A 19,125-nucleotide genomic window follows, 5' to 3' on the forward strand; every position below is an offset into this window, starting at 1 on the left:
TAGACAGACCTTCAACAGCTAGATCATCAAATCAGCCTCCAGTACCACCCCAACGACCTGGTCCATCCCCTGTACCAGCTGCACCTGGGGGAAGAGGCACTTCTGTATGTTTCATTCTTAATATTTCATCTATTTTCTTTGCTACTACCTCCTAGGAGATCCAAGTGTAATACCATTTTTATTCAGATTGTGTATGTAGAAGAAAGGAGAAACTGTTTCAGCTGTCAAAATAGATCACTGCTGTTACAGGGTGGTCTTTTTTCAAACAAGTATATTGAATTTCATAGGACAAATATGTTAAATTATTTCCATATTACTTTGTTCTTTCTTACACTGAAAATTTGTATCAACTTAAGAATGCCTCTCCCATTTAAATTATAGATGTTTAATACTTCTGAGTTTCTTTAGCGATATAGTTGGGAAAAAAAAACTTCAATTTTTCAAAGCCRTAAATGACATGCACATTTTTCTCCTTTTTTATACTGTTAAAACTTTAAAACTGAAAGCTATTGTGCTGGTTACTGCCATTACAGAGTCACTGTATACCAGCACAGATGGACATGATCTCTACCCATGTACACAAGTAAAGATAATTTTTAGGTGCAATAGGAGAACCTTCAGTTGCACACAGTATAATTGGTTCTTATATATAAAACACACAGGCCTCTTGTAAGTGTCAAGAGTTCTCAAGACAGATACCCTGTCTTGCTGCTCTACTACTTGGAACAAGAAAGAACACAGGAAGGCATTTGTCTGAAGATATCTAGGCTTAGATGAAAACATCTTCACCATTTTTGCAGCAGCTAACTACACTTTCTTCTGTTGGACCCCAGATCTCCCAATAAAAAAAGAATAGCCCGTTCTCCATTAGTCAGCAGCCTTCATTAATACAGGATTAATGAATATTTCTCAAGTTCCACTAATTTCAACATCAGATTTCAAAACTAACAYCTGCTGCAGTGAAGGGGCAAAGATACAACAGCATTGTAGAAGCTTCTCTTTCTCTCCTGTCACATGCCCATGCCCTTCCCAGAGCGAACATCCCACTATGGCATTCCCTGGGAGACTAAAGGACAGACTTACTTCTGCATCTGACAGAAAAAGCATGTATGTATAGGTCTTCCTGCTTTGTGCAGAGACCTATTTTTTCTGCTTTATCAGACRCAAAGATTGACAGCTGTGGTGTGACATGTTTAATACTAAATTAAAACCAAAAAAAGAAGGTAACTTTAACTATCTGTGAAATATTTGTTTTAGCTGCCACCCTTTCCTCCTCCATTAAACAACAACGATGTGAACAGAGAGAGAAATATCAAGCCTTCGAAACGTAAGTGGAACTGTTTTTGTTTTCTTAAAGCTTTTTCTCTGGACTCCGTAGCGCTTCATTTTTGCCTACATCTCTTCAGTTTCTCCTTCTTCTGCTGTTTATTCATACGTCCTACAGTTGTATTGGTTAATATTCTAAGAAGTAACACAAGTTCCGGGTTATACAAAGCCTTACTGACCCATGCCAGTAAATTATTTTTGCATAATTTTTGTGTTTAGCCCCRGCTCCTTCTATAGACAGAAGCACGAAACCCCCATTGGATCGTCCTGCTCCACTATTTGAAAGAGAAAGCCCAGTATCAGGTCAGCATTTGCTTATGGTAATACCAACAGCTGTTTATTGCTCAAAATTATCAGTTTGAATATCATTCATGCACAGAACAAGGCTAAACCAAATGTGCCATAATCCAATCACAAATAAAGTGAACTATTTAGAAAAGGCGATGATGTGAGCAATGCTTGTAGAATGAGGGAAATTCTRTCTGGAAAGCAGCAACATTGAAAATGGCTCAGGACTAGTAGAAGAGAAAGAGATTATGAGATCCTTGTACGAAAAAGTTTAACATAATCTTTGATTGAATGAACAAAGGAATATTTAGCAGGTTAACAGAAGAAATAATTACTTTTGCCTACAAAGTTCACAAAAGTCTGTTTAGAGTAATATATATAATTCGGTATCCACACTTAAAAGAATGATGAGAACTGAAAAATAACAGAAACAAAAATGATGTTTGTTTCAGACCAGAAAAGAGCATTTTACAATGAATCTCAATAGACTACCCTATGATTTTTTGAAATATCTAACCTCTTTTATCTAGTTTATAGTGCCATAAATGTATCCACTATTTCAAAGGTGAAGGGTGGAAAATAAGATTGTAAAACATGACACTTTGAAAACTCTTTGATTAATTTTTCTGATGCTTTACTATGAGAAATGGCAATCTCTTCATCCCTCATAAAGCCAAAATTGTTTTTCTGGATTACATCTCAGGAAACTGAATGCTTCAAACTGAAAAATTCACTTTCAATGGTATTTAAAACCCATCTATTTTATGGAAAATTTAATTTATTATTGTAAACATTTTTTTTCTAAATATAAGCTTTTACTATTTTTAGGAAGGAAGCCAGGCCTTCCTGAAAAGGTATGAACTTCCTTGTTTGGTGCTTTTAGATACTTTTTTTTTTGATACACTTATGCATTGTCTTGACTTTTCCTTATTGCTTTACAGCCTCTGACTGCACAGCTAAGGTAAGACTATTGCCTCCCGAATAGATACTCTCAATGCCAATGTTACCCGGTTATTTCCTACTAAGCAGCCTTTTACCTTTATTTCATTATCTTATTCCTGCTTTAGATCCCTGGGGGAACAGCTAGCAATGATGCCAAAACCTCCTGTCCCACCAAGTGATCGATATGAAAGAGGCAATCCATCTGCCTTAAGGAAGCAACAAGCTGTAAAGTAAGTGTTGATAAAATAGAGTCAATTTAATTGAAATTTAATGAAAATCTAAATTAAAATTAACAAAATTTACAGCAATGTCTGCAGAAATCAATGTGCTGTAAGTTAAAAAAAATAAAAATAAAAAAAGGGAGGAAACACAGAAAAAGCCCTCTCTCCAGCCATCATACAATCATCATGTAGAGCATGGCTGCCTTCCAAGTTACATACAGGTACACGATCCACAGTCTTTTGATGAGATCAAGTTCTTGCTTTAGAGAATATTCTTTCATGAATCCTGTTGCCATTTTTGTAGGATGTTAGAGAGAAACATTCCATTTCCTACTATTGATTTTATTAGCCTGCAAAACTCAATGTTGATAGCAAATAGCATTCTCTAGCATAACTAGATAATTCTCTAGATAACTTGTGCGCTGAACAATGTGATCGATTTTAAGAGAGTTCTTGAGATCTTCTGATCAGCCAAGATGATTTTTCAGAAAAAAGGCTAGAAGGCTCATCATGTGCTCCAGTAGTGTTGTAAGTACCACAAATGAGTTTAAAACTTGAGGTCTAATGTTTCATCACTGTCAAAGCCTTTTCTAAGGCTTATGATAAAGTCATCAGACATTTTACTTGTTCATAGGATCAAGATGGGCTAAAGGCTGGTATGCAGTCTTAGATTATGGCTGAAAAAATCAGAAATTTTGATATTTTTATGAGAAGAAATTACTTCTGCATTCATATGGGACTGTAAAACTTCCTATAAACTCACATCTTCATTGAAAATATTGCCTAATGAACACCAAGTGAATGAATATTTCATCTGTGATTCATATATTGTTTTCTCTGTTTCATTTTAGGCAGGGTTGGCCAYCACAAAAAAAAAATGAGGTAAGTATATTTTTGAAAGCAAATAAAATGAATAGGTACTACAATGAAATGAAATATTTGCATAAACTAATAACCTGGTTTCTTTTATCAGTTATAATGAATAGAGGTAGATCTTTCATAGCACATTTTTTCTTTTTTAATCAGATCTAGCTCAATTGATCAGCTCAATTTATTCCTCAATTACTTTATTTTAGACAATACGGAAAATAAGGCCAGCACTTTTATGACACAGGAGAAGTAATATTGTTTACACCAGGTACTGTTTTTTCGGTTTAAGCTGACCTCAGGAATTCATTTTAGATAACTCTGAGAACATACACTTAAAGTATGAGGAAAGTTTACATGTTCTGAGGGTTTCTGAATACTTTGGGTCAAATCCTAAGAGTAGACAGTTATCTCACCGTTTATTTGTAAATAATGGCTGCATCTCATCACAAGAATTTTAAAAATTATTAGCTATTTCATAAAGATAGAAACCCCAGCAATTTAGATGAAAGTGACAGTCTAGATCTTAGATTCCACACATACTCAAAATTCACTGACTTCTAGGTTTCAGTTTTGTAAAAGACAAATATTCCTAAGAACTGTACTATAGTAAGCTGCTAATGTTTGTTTATTTGTTTTTCTTGCCTCCTCAGGAAGAAGAAGAGAGTAAGTGTTCCTGTGGTGACTTTTAAAACTTAAAGTCTTCCTTTGTCTAAATACTACTACTAAAAAAAAAAAAAAAAAAAAAAAAAAGTAGTATTCTTTCTTCAGAGCCATTTTAAAAAATGGCTTTGTCAAGTGATATCTTGCCAAGCTGCAGAAAGCTTACAAAATTTGTCCTGCAGATATATCTAACAAAGCCACAAAACAGAAGAAATCAATAGCTAAGAGCATCTTCCAGTCAGCCAGTTACAACACAACAGGATTTCTTATTTTGAAACACATTATATTGTAGAGACTTGTATTCTGCACACAACATCAAATAGCTAGGTATATAAACCTAGTTTGTGTTCTGTACACACCATCAAATAGGTAGGTTTATAAACCTAGWGTCCTCACAGTTTTCATCAAATATTCAGTCAAGCCTTGCTAGTGTTCTGTAGTATTCACACTAAGGAAGAGAAGAATAACTTGTGGTATGTAATAACAGTATTTTTAAATTACTTCACAACCCTGGTTCCTAAAATAAAATTCCTAATATGACTTCATAACAAAAGCTGGACTTTGAGCCACATCTCTGCAATTTATCACTGTTTCTAAGACTTTATAAAAAATAGGGCTATTTAAACTGCGCAGAGTGCAGTTAAACTCTTCCACTCTTACCAGTAGTTCAGCTCTGAAGTCACYGCTAAAAGAAAATACATTTTACTTTTATGCTGTTTATGGTGGAGATATTTTGGGAGAAATCTCAAAAAGAAATGAAATTCAAGAAGGTAACCTTAAATCCACTATTTGGAAGCCCGGTAAAAGAGAGAAAGCAAAAAAGAAAGCCACAACGGGCTTTAATGCAGTTAGGTATCTGAATTGTRGCTTATCTAAAACAGAACTTAGAAAATTTAAATGTTGCTCAAGCCTGTTTTATTTCATACTTAAGTTCTCAGGTGATCATTTGAAGTTACATTCCATAACTAACATATCCAGGACTTTTAAAATAACTTATTTTAAAGTAACAACTTACTCAATTACATGTATCTAATTAAACTGCAATGATAGCATTTCTTCGTTCTACCTCATTTAAGAATGTTTCTTAACTTTTAAGTCTTCTTTTCTTCCTCTCCACAGTTGCACCCCAAAGACCAGTGCCACAGCTATCTTTGCCCCCATACAGCTCCAATACATTCCCTTCAAGATCTATCAAGCCTCCACCTAAGCCAGGATCCAACAGTATGCCTGGTGCAGAAAGGTTTGTTTCAGCCACTAGTGTCATTCATTTTGAATCTGACTCTAAATTTACGTTATTTAGCAAATAATAGTATATATGAGGTTACAGGGTGTTCAGAGGAACATAGGATTTCTATTTTCTATTTTCAGCTCTATCCTTGCCCSCAACTACACTTCATGCTAATCTGTGTTGTTTATCGAGGAGAATCCTTAATATAACTGAAGCTCCATATTCAGTGAAACAGATAATGTAAGCAAGTGAGGCAGCCTGAAAAAATGCACCTCTCAGTTTTGTGTCAAAGAAGTATTTTAGAGTCTATATAGTATAACACTTCAATTTTTAAAACACGTGCTCCCATCTTTTGTCTGCAGGGTCCATTAGAATGGCAAGTTCTTTTGGGAAGGGACCATCTTTTCCTACAAATTATACAGCATGTACGTCAAAGAGGTCCTGATTTAAAAGGAGTCTGCACACTGTAGAGGATTCTAGCACTCTAGAAGTGCTAGAGCTGTGACTGACAAATGCCTCAAAACTTAGAAAAACATATACCTTAGTTGTCTATAGTTAACCATCTGAATGAATTTCACCACTCTTTTTACTACGTTATCCTAATGATTAATAATTCCTATTTAAAATTGTAAACTTTATTTCAAATATGTATTTTTCTAGCTTCAATACCATTGTCATGCTTTGTTCTAGCATTTGAAGCTCACGTGTTTTTGAAGTGTTATGATGCTGTAGGTATGAGCCCTGTGTCACTTTCAGCTTATAGTTGGACATTTATGATTAGAAGCTGAATTTTCATCACTGATACTAAAGAAGGCATATGAAAAAAGTAAGTGGAACTCCAAGTGGAACGTGATCTGGCAAGCTGCTCCCTATGCTTTCTGCTTTGGGAGAATAACATAGCCAAACCCTGTAGGAAGACAACAAGCTTAAGTAGTTTCCTCTATTAATCCTCATACAGAAGTATTGGCAGATCATTATTGATTCCCTCTACCTTATTCCCAGATACTAAGCTACAAGTAAACTTAAAACTGGATCTACTTACCATGTTTTAAAAATCATTGCCCTGCCTTGAAAACGATGTAAGACTCTGCAGAACAAACACAAACTCCAGACCACGTCTTCAAAKTATAAACGCTTGTATAGCAAAACTTTTTGTTTATACTGACTACTGTTTTTGTTTGTTTATCTGTTTTTAAACAGTGCTAGCAGCCTGTCTTCAGGTGGCTCTCTACCGCCACGCTTCCAGCTAGGTCTGTATCCCTTTTATGTATAAATCATACTTGAAGGTTGAAAGGCCATTTCAGTTCAGTTAATATAATCTTTTCTTCTATAGATGCTTCTGATTGGACTATGAACAGAAAACTGTGARGAGTTACTGAAAGATATCTTGCTTAATTTGATTAGCCTGAATTTAAGATGTTTTTCTCCCATGAAGTTTGGGCTTATTGTTTAGTTTAACTATTGCCAAAACCTCATATAAGTGCCTTTTTCAATTTAGCTGTAACTATTGAGAGCAGAGTAGCACTACCTGCAAATCACTGAAGTATACTATTACTCTTGAAAAAAGGGAAAACATTTCCCAGGTGAAATTCAATGTCTTAGTTGCATATATAGCTTATAATAACAGCTCAAGAATAAAGCAAGCTTAGATATCTTTTTGCTCTGAAAAGTGAAGTTTTGCATTTGATCACAGCTGCCAGTGTGTTACAGTCACAGTTTTTAGTTTCTGCTTGCTGAGACGGCAAAGAATACAAAGAGACAATGTTACTTATAATTATTTTTAGAGTAACTGGAGATGCTCTCAGATTAATAATTGTGGCACAGAAACTAAAAAGATGTAACCTGTATTTCAAATTCATATGATTTTAAGGTGCCCTGAACCACAAGAGTTCAGGTAAAGTCCCTGTGCACCAAGGATGAATTTATGTAAGGAACCTCATTCTCATACAGTAGCCTAATCTTAATTTCAGATCAATTCAAACTTTCTCTGTATCAGACTGCTATAAATTTCTTCATGTCTCTCAGAATCAAGATTCTATACTGTATACTTGTACCTGCTCCTCAGATGAAATTATTTGCTGTTTTTATATTTTCCTACTTTATAATTTTAAAGGCAGYAACCACAGATCTCCTTCAAGAGGCAAAGCAGATGTAAGGCCTCCATTGCCAGTTCCTAGCAGACAGACTRTTCATCCATCAAATGCAGGGGAAGATGAGGTATAAACATCTCACAAATATTAACCATAAATTCTACACACAGCAAATACTCTGATTTTGAGAGAGAACTTTTTCAAATGTGTTATTCTACTTAGTAGTCATTGTCAGGATGCTGGTATTTGCTTTTGGTTTCCTTTTCTACATCAAACTTTAGTGCCCTATTTTGTCTTCATCAAGAAAAACAAAACCCAAAACCCAGTAGAACAAAGCAAAAGAAATGTTTGCTTGCTGGATTACTTGATGTGCACACTTGCCTTCAAGCATAAAAAATGCACTTCTCCTTCCATAAAAGACTTGGCAAATAAAGAATTTGGACTCATAAGTGTAATCCAGTTTCATATTTCTTTAAACAAGTCAATTTTAGAGTAAACCACTCCCGAGGATGGCATGTATGGCTACCTAAGGCTGGTTTGTGCAAAAGAAGTCTGCATTACTGTCTCAGTGGCAGTTAAAAAAATTTTTTTTAAAAAAAAAAAAAGGAGAGAGAGAGAGAGAGAGGAAAACAAAGGCAAATAGTGTCAGTATCCCAGGCAAAAGTGAAAATTTCACTTAAAATTTAACTTCTATTGAAGATAATTGTCTTTGTTATAATTTAATTTATGACTTAATAAGTCTTCCTAGCTTTTTTGCAGATGTATTATAGCCAGATGTATTACAGCCAGAYTTTCAGACTTATTCAAATTATCAAATCACTTTAAAATCTGTTAGAGCCACATAGCATACACTAAGATATACCAATATGATCATTGAACTCAGACCTTGAGACCGTACATAAACCTTCACATTCAAATTTCCCTCTACTTGTTTGCATGTTGTTAACTTTACAAGCTAATTTATTGACAACTGACTTTCTCCTTTATCCTCTCCCACAAAAACACAGGACTCACTAAATGATGAATGGTACGTTGCTGATATTAGCCGGCCGGAAGCAGAAGCCGCTCTTCGAAAAATAAACAAGGTACTCTAAATTATTGGAGATGTTCAGCATTCCAAAGAAGATTTAATGGCCTACTTAGTTGCCCCTACAGTCGTACAGAAAGAGTGAAGGTACATAACTAAGGTTTTAGGCCCAGTACATTTACAGAAAGTGGAGGATTCGTTTTGCATACCTTTAGCCACCCAAAGGTTAGGCATCCAGCCTAAACCAGGCAAGAAGGCTGTTGGTTTCTACAGTCAAAGAGAACAAAATAGGCACCTGCAGAGAACAATCTCACCTACCTTAGGAGGGGTGACTTATTTCTTTGTCACCAGTGGGGAATCTGTGTCAAATAGCTTAGACTGAAAATCCAAGTTTTGGACAGCTTGAATTAGAAGAGATTAATCATACCCTTTTCTAGGCCATATATWCCAGCAAAATGAAGATCAGAAGTAAACCATTATTGTGGGATTGCCAGTATCTCTCTTTGTCCCACTCATGTTTAAACTGCGATTCTTCACAATCCATCCAATGAGCTAAAGTTGACATGTACAGCATTTCAACAACTTGTACTACACTATAGCCTATGAGACCACCTCATCTGCCTTTAAGAAAGGGTGACTTAATGGAATACTTTTAAAAACAGATCTGAAATGAAGAAAAACCATCTGTAGTGCTTATGGAGAGAGAACATCACTGGCTCTACCAAAATAACATAGACACAATCAGTATCTTGTCTGTAAATAGATCCTATCAGAATCTTGGAATTCCCTTCCAGTCAAAGTAAAGCTACTTTTGGCCTCTGATATCAAGATTTCACCTCTTCCTTTAATGAAATCTCTCCTTCATACAACACCCTTCCTTCCTTCCTAAAATCTGCATTGTTATTGGATAAGGAATGTTTTAAGAAGCAGACTGAAAGATGCAGCATTTCAAAAATAACCTATACATTTCCCCTTATTAATAATACAGTTGGTTTTACTAGGGTGAAAGAGGAAAGCAGATTTATGAAAGAAAATACACCTAAAAGCATGAGTGGTCTACTTAAGATTCTTGTGCTAACCAAATCTACAAGTGTCTTTCCTCTTTCATTTTTTTCATCTTTCAGGATGGAACTTTCTTGGTGAGAGACAGCTCAAGAAAAACTGCTACTCATCCATATGTACTGATGGTTTTATACAGAGATAAAGTGTACAACATTCAGATTCGTTACCAGGAGCAAAATCACACATATTTGCTAGGAACTGGCTTAAAAGGAAAAGAGGTACTACATGTTTTTTCATATTACTTCCTTTCTTCTTGAAGTATCTCCTGTCTCATTCTCAAAACGTCAGGCTACTTGACCTGGCAGCTGCTTCACTCCAGCAGAATTGTATGTATTGTCTTAGAGCTATTCCTGATGCAAATACAGTATGGTATTGCTGAGACTAAAATCAGATTCAACTGTTTACACTCAAGAAATGGGGAYAGCCTTAGCATACAGCTATTAGAAATCAACATAACTGATTAGGGAATGTTCATTTACCACTAAGATAYCAGATAAGGAAAATACACAGCTAATAACAAATCTGCATCTGTCAGCTCTACTGCTTTTATCCCAGACTGCTTTCTACTCACTTCCACTAATACAAATCCAATACATTGGATTTATTAGTGTTAGACAGACTGGTCAGTACAAGTACTATTGTTCTGATTGAGGTCAAAGTTTCTGAACTTCTGAGTCAACTTTTTGGACTTTTAAGCACAATCACTTTGTCAAGCAGAACAACAYTGCATATTAAACAGGCCACATCAGCATACATTAATTACATAGCATATCACAAGTAGGTTGAACACCTCCTGCACACACTAGATTAACAGTTATGGAGCTATTACAAGTTATGGAGTTATTATGAGGGGAAAGAAAATACCTGATCTAATGATATGTACTGGACCTTACCAGAGTGCAAAATATTTAGAGTTCAGAAAAGAAGTTTGCTTAGGYTGTTGATTAGTGATGATTCTAACATCTTCCCATTCATCTTCATTTTTCTGTCCCACAGGATTTTTCTTCTGTAGCGGATATCATTGATTACTTCCAAAGAACACCCCTTCTTCTGATTGATGGAAAAGACAGGGGTTCAAGAAACCAGTGCATGCTAAAATATGCTGCAGGACATATTTAAATGAGAGCCTAATGAGGGTCATGTACAAGATCAAAGTCTACTATAGTCTTTAAGTCTCAGGATATTTCCTTTCTCAGTGAATTCAAATCATGAAGAAGCAATTAAAAATCCTTTTAAGAAAAAAAGGACAATGCTCTTATTTTTAAAATATGCCTTAAATACAACAAATCTGACCTTCCTACAATATCTTTAGTACTGTCTACTAATCATACAATGCGTGAGAACTCTTTACATGAGAAAAATTGTCTTCCAACATACATATATCTTATTGAAAGGATTTCCATGCTAAATTACAGAACCCATGATGTACATACCAATACATGTCTTTTCTTTCTTAGGAAGAAAAATTGTAAGCTATTTTTCMGGTCTGAATTGCAGTAGCAATTACATTAGGTAAAGTGATAAACAGTTGACCTAAATCTYGTCAAAGCTGAGCAGTAGACAAAGGCAGTAAGAGCACTATTTTTCACAGTCCACTTCTCAATAAATCCAGCCATGGACAATTCAAGTCTAGTCCTAAAAGACTAGGACCCTGACCTGGCCCTAAAACCACCTAACTTTCAGTAAAGCAAAAACTCTGGATGTTAAGCTGGCTTTCAAGATCTGTGTCTGTGTTATTCATCTATTAAACAGTCTCTGGTCACCCTTTTTTGGAAAAACATACCATATAGAGATAATATCTCTATCATACTCTTTGTGAGTCACTAATAGCATATGCTATCCTTCAAAATGGAAGTATGTATCCCCTAGGATCCTTCATCCTCATTCAGAAAAAAGCTCTTCTTCCTTACCACAAGCTTTCCTTTAGCTGTCTCTTCATCTCTAAAGTAAATAACTACTGTTTCACAGCAGACTAGATCTTCATCATCATGTGATTCTTAACCGTCAGACCACACCCAAGTCTCTTAGAAAGCAGGCAGACACAATCAGGGTAAGCTGAGTTCCTCTTACAAAATTGCTTTCTGTTCTTACAGTATTTTTTCAAGAAAAAAAATAACATTCTCAGTTCCAAAATGTAAGCTGTACCAAAGACTACTGAGGAGTCATTACATCAAGAGTTTTTTTCCCATTCCTCTGTAAGTGGTACTTACCCAATTCTTTGCCTGGGTTTTCTACTGATTTTTCTTTTCTAAGAAAGAACTTAGTTTGAGACATACCTTGGACTTTGCCACACTTTTCCTTATTTTGTGTGTGTATCACTTGAAACAGCTGAACCACAACTGAAGGCAGGATAATGTCTTCAGTGTAACTTATATAGATAGTTTTGCAGATAATCAAATTTCATAAACAGTTCTACAACTTTAAATATATTTATTTTGTAAATGTTATGTTCATTTCCAATATATTTTGCTAGAAGCTGGATTTAGAGCTAAAGAATTTCATTTTCATGTAGCTCTGAGCCAACCCTAAAAGATGAAAAATAAAATTGAAAAAAAACTTCACTTGACAAGACTGATTTCTAGCACTATATATATACATATTTAAATTTGCTACTAATTTTGAGGAGGAGGCCTCAGGAGTTACCCTTATCCAAAAATGCTAAAATTAAGAATAAACACCCTATATTACTGCTAATTWTATGAGCTGGAGGTTTGTAATATTATTCTATAATATCACCCTGAAAATTCTGACAACCTAGAGATGTCTTCTATGGAATTGTGTCTTACTTGTTTTAAATTGTCTTGTTAGTGAAAGAGCAACAAAATACAAACTAGCATAACAAATTATAACATTGTGTATCTTCTTTTTTCAGCAGAGTAAATCTGGATTTGATTATTCAGAAACATATATTTTGTTTGAATAAAACCGTATCTCAACATTCATGCATTTCCACAAGTACAGTATGGTTGATTATTAACTGTAATAACATATATGAAAATGTTGGCTACCCAAATTTGGGGCCTTTAAGATTTCAGGATAGAGTGTTTAAATCAGTTAACTCTTGCTTTCTTTTTTAGCTAGGTGAATTAGAAGGTCACTACAGAAACTAGAATGAGAGTACTTTCGGTTTATCCAGAAGTTACCTGCTATTTAGTTCCCTTCCACAGTAACATTTTTAGAAAAGGAAGGCAGATCAGATGACAAGCTGCAGTTTCTCTTTTGCTAATCCTTTCTTTTCCCATCTCCCCTAGCAGAATTGAGATAAGAGATAGCAATGACTTAAAATAGTTTAAAATCTTCTGTTAATGTTCCAATAGGTCCTTGAAAGGAGACAACTACATGTGAAAAAAATCACGCCCCATTTCCTGTCCTTTTCAGTTAATGATGTCACTCTTAGCCTAATAGGTTTATTTTAGAAAAWTTGAGTTAAAAAGTATCTTAAAATCAATAAGGTAATTATAACATTTTTCTGTTCTACATTTCCATTTTAAAATAACAATATTCAAATGAGGAAAACAATACTATCATTTTACAGTTCAAATTGAAGGACTCCTAATAGAAGGTAATGCATGAAAATCAATAGTATTACCTAATTCTTCAAACTCCCAGGTRTTTTTCATCAGCTTCTGCTAAATCTTTGGCCTTCATGGGATGGTTGAAATTCAGTATAAGGTCACAGAGCAGTAGCTGGCTTTCCACTGTAAGACAAAGAGCAGTGTATTGTAATGGCATTTATKGAATGGTAGATACTAAGTGAAAGGCAATTTAATGCAGCACTTTCAAGTGTTCATCCCTCAACAGTCCCAATATTTTTGGCTTGGCTTTACTCCAAAGCAGTTAAATAAAGTTTGGCATTAGGGTATTAGTAATATTTCTGTTAGGAAATTATTATGTCCCTATAAAGGAATTACTTTGATTATCTAACAGATTTTTCCATATTTAGCTAATATGATTCCATGTTTATGTAAATATTGTTTCAAAACAAAATTAATTTTTCAAAACWAAAGAGCAAATTTATTGTTTCATTACATTAAAAAAGCTCTATGACAAAGAAAACATGAACATGAACCATTCACAGCTGCATATTCTTTTAAACAATGCCTTAACATCTTGTTTAACTGGGTGGTGATCTCAATTACCATTTAGTTTCTTCAGCTCATTGGACATTTTATCAACATTTTTAATCACAGCTTCAAGGTTAAACTGCTGATCAGTAGCATCAAACATCTGTATGAAATACAATCAAAATATAACAGGGACTGTACATGTGATTCTTAAAACTCAGTAATAATATTTTAGCTAAAWCTCCCTCCATTTTTTGAATTATTCACTTACATATGGCAAATACTAAACACTCAGGTTTCATTCTTACTTTCTATCCCACATGAATTCCTCTCCCTCTCTTTTATTTACTAATAACTGCAATAAAATGAATTATATCTAAAATTCCCTCTCTTCACCAGATTTTTTTTTTTTGACCACTTTTTTCTTAGAGAACATATAGTGAGTTAATCTGCAGGTCACAGTTAGTCAACCACAAGATGGAGCTATTGTAAAGTTAACACACGTAAAACAAATTCCTGTCACTACTGAAGAAGTTATTCCCTCCCCTTAACATTTTAATTAAAGAAAAAAACTGCTTTCATCTGCTGAAAATTAAGATCAGAAACCATTYGAAATGAAGCAGCATTCGCATTTTTTCATTTACACTATGTTCTTCAAACAGCTCCACTTTTTAAAGAATTTTATTTTAAGAAAATATTAATAAAATTGCATATATACTCCTTTTACTAGTATAGTTATCAGCTCTCTATTTATCATCCAGAACTTTCTAAAAAAGGATCTAGAAAAACTCTGGGTAATTTTGCAAACTATTCGTAAATAAAGCTCACTATGTAGAACACCTGCACGCGTTACGGAGTATAGCAATAAAATTGAACATGCATTTAACATAGATTCTTTGTCCAAGTCTCTCTTTCCTTCAGATACTGGCTTGTCATTAAGGTCATCAGCCATGGCCAAAGACCCTAAAAGGACAAAAAAAACCCACCTCATTACCACAGTGGAATAAATTAGCTTCACATATATAATAGCATTTGACTAAAAACGTTGATTACATTGTATTTTCATTAGTGTTATCTGAAAGTGGGGTTTGAGGCATTAGAATAGCTGTATTTCTTTTCTGAAGAAGCTTTATTTTTTGTTTAAATTTTGAATACAATTTATTTATTTTCCTTTCTTTGAGGRACAGTGTTTCAAAATTTTCAGGAGTTAAACGTGGGGCCAGTAATAGTGAATGGTTGGGTTATAATAGCTACAAAGAATTCCTCAAAATTCTAGAATACTGRTTGTCTTTGATTGAAAGTTTTAACAGAAATCCAAAAAGGCACTGCATAACTGGTTACCATCATCAATTTTTGGAAGGAGAACCTACAGCACACACCAAAGATGTCAAGCGACAAAACCCTGCCAGTCAGTGGCAGAGCTGAGACTGAACGGCAGATCCCCGGCTCCTATTTTATTTCCCTGCTCTCTCCTCTCTTCTCTCCTTATACATTAGAAAACCCTCAAACAAGTTAAAGCTTACGACATTACCAGAAAGTTGTTTCAATACTGCAAAGGAAAGACAAGAAATGAGTGCTGCACCCTGACGCTGCGGTGCTCAGAAGGGGCGCGAGCGTGTGGCGCCTCGCGGGCCCGCGCAGGGCTCCATGCGCCAGCCAGCGCCTCTGAGGCTGGTCTAACCCGCTGCGCGCCAACCCCTCGAGTGATCCTTCTGCTCCCGCCGCGGCCGTGAGGCAAGCCTCAGCCCGGCCGGCCCAGCGGCCCCGCAGGCCGCGGCTCTGGGCACGCAGTGGCACGGTGCCGGCCAGCAAAGGAGAGGAGCCCACGGTCTGCAGCGCCTGGCGGTGCCGCRGCTTCCCGTCGGTGCGGCCGGGTGGGCTGGGCCCTGCCACGGCCCTGTGAGGAACCGGCCCGTGGTGGGGCTGCCAAGGGCTCCCCCGGCCGGGGCAGGCAGTGGCTGCCCTCCCCGTGCAGGCATGCACCATGCATGCCTCTGCGCTCCTGCAGCCACCAGTGCTTCACCTTTTTCTGCCTTGCTCAGCAAGGAAAGCCCCATAGGCATCCCTGCCCCGACACGTGAAACTCTGGTTCCTCTGGTTTTTCTTTCTTAAGAGCCCCAGAGGAGTTGTGATTTTAGGTGCGAGCAGTGAAGAGTAGCCACATGGAGTGCAAGAGCTGAAAAAAGAAACGGGGAAGGAAGGACCAAGGTGGCAATGAGAGAGCGGTCAGTGGATTGCCTCTCATCCTTCATGGCCTTGCTTGTGGAGCAACGAGTGCTGCTGCCTGTGGCAGTAACTATAAACAGTTATTTTTTGTCATCTACATGAATTCAGAGGTGCTAAGCATAACTTACAGTGATTCATGATCAAACACGGAACCCAACTTCAACAAAACCAGAAGAGCACTTTGCCATACTAATYAATCAGTTTTACCTACAGCAGATGATCGCCGCCCTTATATGCGTACGTTTGACTTCASTAGAGATCCACAAACACCTGCTGAGAACTGGACTGGGGTGGGGACCTGCTCCTTCTTTCCTCAGTCTGCAGAGGGCCGTCCATGTTATGCTCTGTAGCAGTTAAAGCCAGGGACAGAATAAAGGAATGGCTGCCAGCACTGCTATTTCATTTCCTGCAACCACTTCTGCTGTTGCTCAGCGTTCCTCGTTGTTCAGCCTTCCTGCGTGGCACTGCTGGGTGAAGGTTACTAGTACCTCAGAGAGAGTGGAGTTACTTGGACCTAGAGTAGGCGGCCTTCTCAGAGAAGTCATCTGTCTGCCGTGATTTGCTCTTTCATTCTCTCTCTTCCAAGGGTTTGCTCTCACAAAACATGTTCTTTAAAATAAAGTGTTTTAAATGCACTGTTTTGTGACTGCAGGTAAAGTTTAAATGCAATTCAGTATAGCAGTTTCTGTTAAGGATCAATTTAACTGTTACTCAAAGAGAAACATGCTACATGCTGCTTAGATGGAGAAGGCTCCCTGAAGATGAGAAACATGAAGCAGGAAACACTTTATACATGCACTAATTCATGTACTACAGACTTTCAGTTTAGAAGGTCTCACACAGACCTCAGTGCAAGTAGTTAGCTGTGCTYTTTCCATATGCGTCTAAGGAGAACATCCTCTGTGGTTTGCAGAAGCTGGTGATTTTGCTTGCAGGTACTGCAGTGTGGGTTATGCAAAGAAAATATACAACAAGATATTTTTACACATCTACTATATATAGCATATATACAAATATATATATAAAGTGTATATATATATACATGTACAAAAAACTACAACAGTTTAGCCTAACATGTTCCTGAAAACATTCATATTAGTATAAGCAGAAAATATTTTCTTCAATAGCCTGTGAAGGAGAATGCACGAATGACTACAAGGAATGGCGCTAACAGAAAAGGCTATATGAATAAATAAGTACCTGCTTTATTGTAAAGACTGCCAGGAAAAACAGTAGGACCCTAATAGTAATATGGAAGGGGAAATATATATAGTTGACCACAAGAGATCTGAATTTTTGAGTAATGGGGGATTTTTGGAGACATGAGGGAGACAGTTCCAGATTGACCTGCATTCAAAGAGTTTATTTAAGTTTACTTTCTAAATGTGGTACAGTTTTCTTTTTTCATATCATATAACTCAAATAACTTGTCACATCATACTTGAATTCTACTGTACTCACTATAGAAAGAAAAACATAGGTTCAAAACATGAAAAAAATACTGAGTTGCCTGGTTAAATTAGATTAGCCAAGTAGAGTCCATTTCTAAAAATAATCTTAAATAATTTGAAACACTAACCAGCAAGATGACCAATACTGTAGGAAACTGATAGTACAAGGCATATTCTTTTAAGAAGAAAAAAAAAAGAGTGAGAAATATTTAATTTCTGCCATCAAATTCACTTGGAACTTAACTGAAACATTTCCTGAATTTCTTTAAAAGAGAATATTTCAAAATGAAAAKTTAAAATTAATAAATTACTAAATTAAATGTCCATGTGAGCAGTGTTTGCAAAAATGCTGCTAACAGTTTAATATCAGTCTATTGGTTTATGAGCCACAGTTTAGGGTTTGCTTTAAATAAACCTGCAGGCTTACGGGCAAAGATAAATGCAGCTGAAACTGATTGTAAAGATCTTTAATCATGGGCAGATCTGGCTGTGTCTGAGACTTTTACCCATGAAATAACTGTTTCCATAGACTCTTTCTGCAAATACATTAAGTTATGGAAGGSGAGGCAGCTGTGTCACATTGGTGAATCTCCCATAACAACAGAATTACTACTAACCATTCTCTAAGAGGGAAAAGAAAGATCAGGACAACTAGAAATCTACTTCAGGTCATGAATTTAGGTTTTTGATGTGAATCAGAAAGCACTGCAGGCAGCTAAAGTAGTGCAGATCACTTTACAGAACTGCTTCCTCACCTTCACAGTAAAATTACCTTGAATATTGTAAAAATAAAACAATTACATACACGACCACATAATAAGAGGATTTCAAAACTAMGGATATGTGAATTGGTTTTCCTGAACAATCATCAATTAAGTAAAAAAGCAAGAGAGAATAAGATCTCATGTTGTATCTCATGGTTATAGGGGTATTTTTAAAAGATTGTTCTAATGGAGAATAGTAGAAATCTATTCACTTCAAAGATGATCAATATTTTAGTGAGTAGACTTAACAAACATTAATAGTGTCTATCTTTTAAGAAATTCATTTTTACAAACACTACAATGCATTGGAGATAAGATGTGGGGAAATATGTCCTGAAAGTATAACTATTTGCTCTTAATTAGAACTTTGAAAGCCTTAGTTCTGACCTCCAAAAATCCTATTGGATCTAATAGGAGACTTTGAGGGTTCAAAGCATGTTATTAAACTTTCACACAAAAATCCTTAATAAAAGAGGAACATTGCCTGCGTATAAAATAATGTTAATCCAGATTGTGAGGAGAGTCAAATAGAAACCAAACCAATATATCAAAGAAATCACACAATCTGAGCATATTACAGTTATTTCTAATTAAATGATATGACTTCTCATAAGCTTAGAGTACATGTGGGATTTGCATAGATGAAAACTGGCAAATGTTGGAGGCAAAAGTAGCCTAAACAGATCATGGTGCAAACCAGTAAAGGAAAAGACAGACTTTGTCTTGAAAAGTTTACAATTTAATTAAGTAAAGGCAAAGAGTGACAGGTAGAAAAGAGTGAAAAGGGAACTGACTTGCTTTAAGACATTGTCAGGAACCAGGAGAAGTAAAACCTAAGCTAAAATATACTATTGTGACAGAGTATATTGGGTTGTTGAAGAATTTTCAGCAAGAAAAAAATCAACA

General features: G+C 36.0%; 1 protein-coding gene across 1 annotated transcript in view; it reads left to right on the forward strand.

The window, feature by feature from the left end:
- The window catches only part of LCP2 (lymphocyte cytosolic protein 2), a 31,966-nt gene extending 21,047 nt beyond the window's left edge, over positions 1-10,919 (forward strand). The window contains exons 8-21 of the mRNA XM_085299566.1: positions 4-104; positions 1,258-1,327; positions 1,546-1,629; positions 2,443-2,468; positions 2,556-2,575; positions 2,682-2,786; positions 3,629-3,659; positions 4,298-4,310; positions 5,427-5,547; positions 6,736-6,785; positions 7,649-7,752; positions 8,633-8,710; positions 9,777-9,932; positions 10,711-10,919. Coding sequence (XP_085155692.1) covers positions 4-104; positions 1,258-1,327; positions 1,546-1,629; positions 2,443-2,468; positions 2,556-2,575; positions 2,682-2,786; positions 3,629-3,659; positions 4,298-4,310; positions 5,427-5,547; positions 6,736-6,785; positions 7,649-7,752; positions 8,633-8,710; positions 9,777-9,932; positions 10,711-10,833 — 1,082 coding nt within the window. The 3' untranslated portion in view covers positions 10,834-10,919. The remainder of the gene's footprint in view (positions 1-3; positions 105-1,257; positions 1,328-1,545; positions 1,630-2,442; positions 2,469-2,555; positions 2,576-2,681; positions 2,787-3,628; positions 3,660-4,297; positions 4,311-5,426; positions 5,548-6,735; positions 6,786-7,648; positions 7,753-8,632; positions 8,711-9,776; positions 9,933-10,710) is intronic.
- The last annotated feature ends 8,206 nt before the right edge of the window (positions 10,920-19,125 follow it).

The sequence above is a fragment of the Rhea americana genome, unplaced genomic scaffold, assembly GCF_003343005.1.
Source record: "Rhea americana isolate MKP2758 unplaced genomic scaffold, rheAme1 scaffold_150, whole genome shotgun sequence".
Lineage (NCBI taxonomy): Eukaryota > Metazoa > Chordata > Aves > Rheiformes > Rheidae > Rhea > Rhea americana.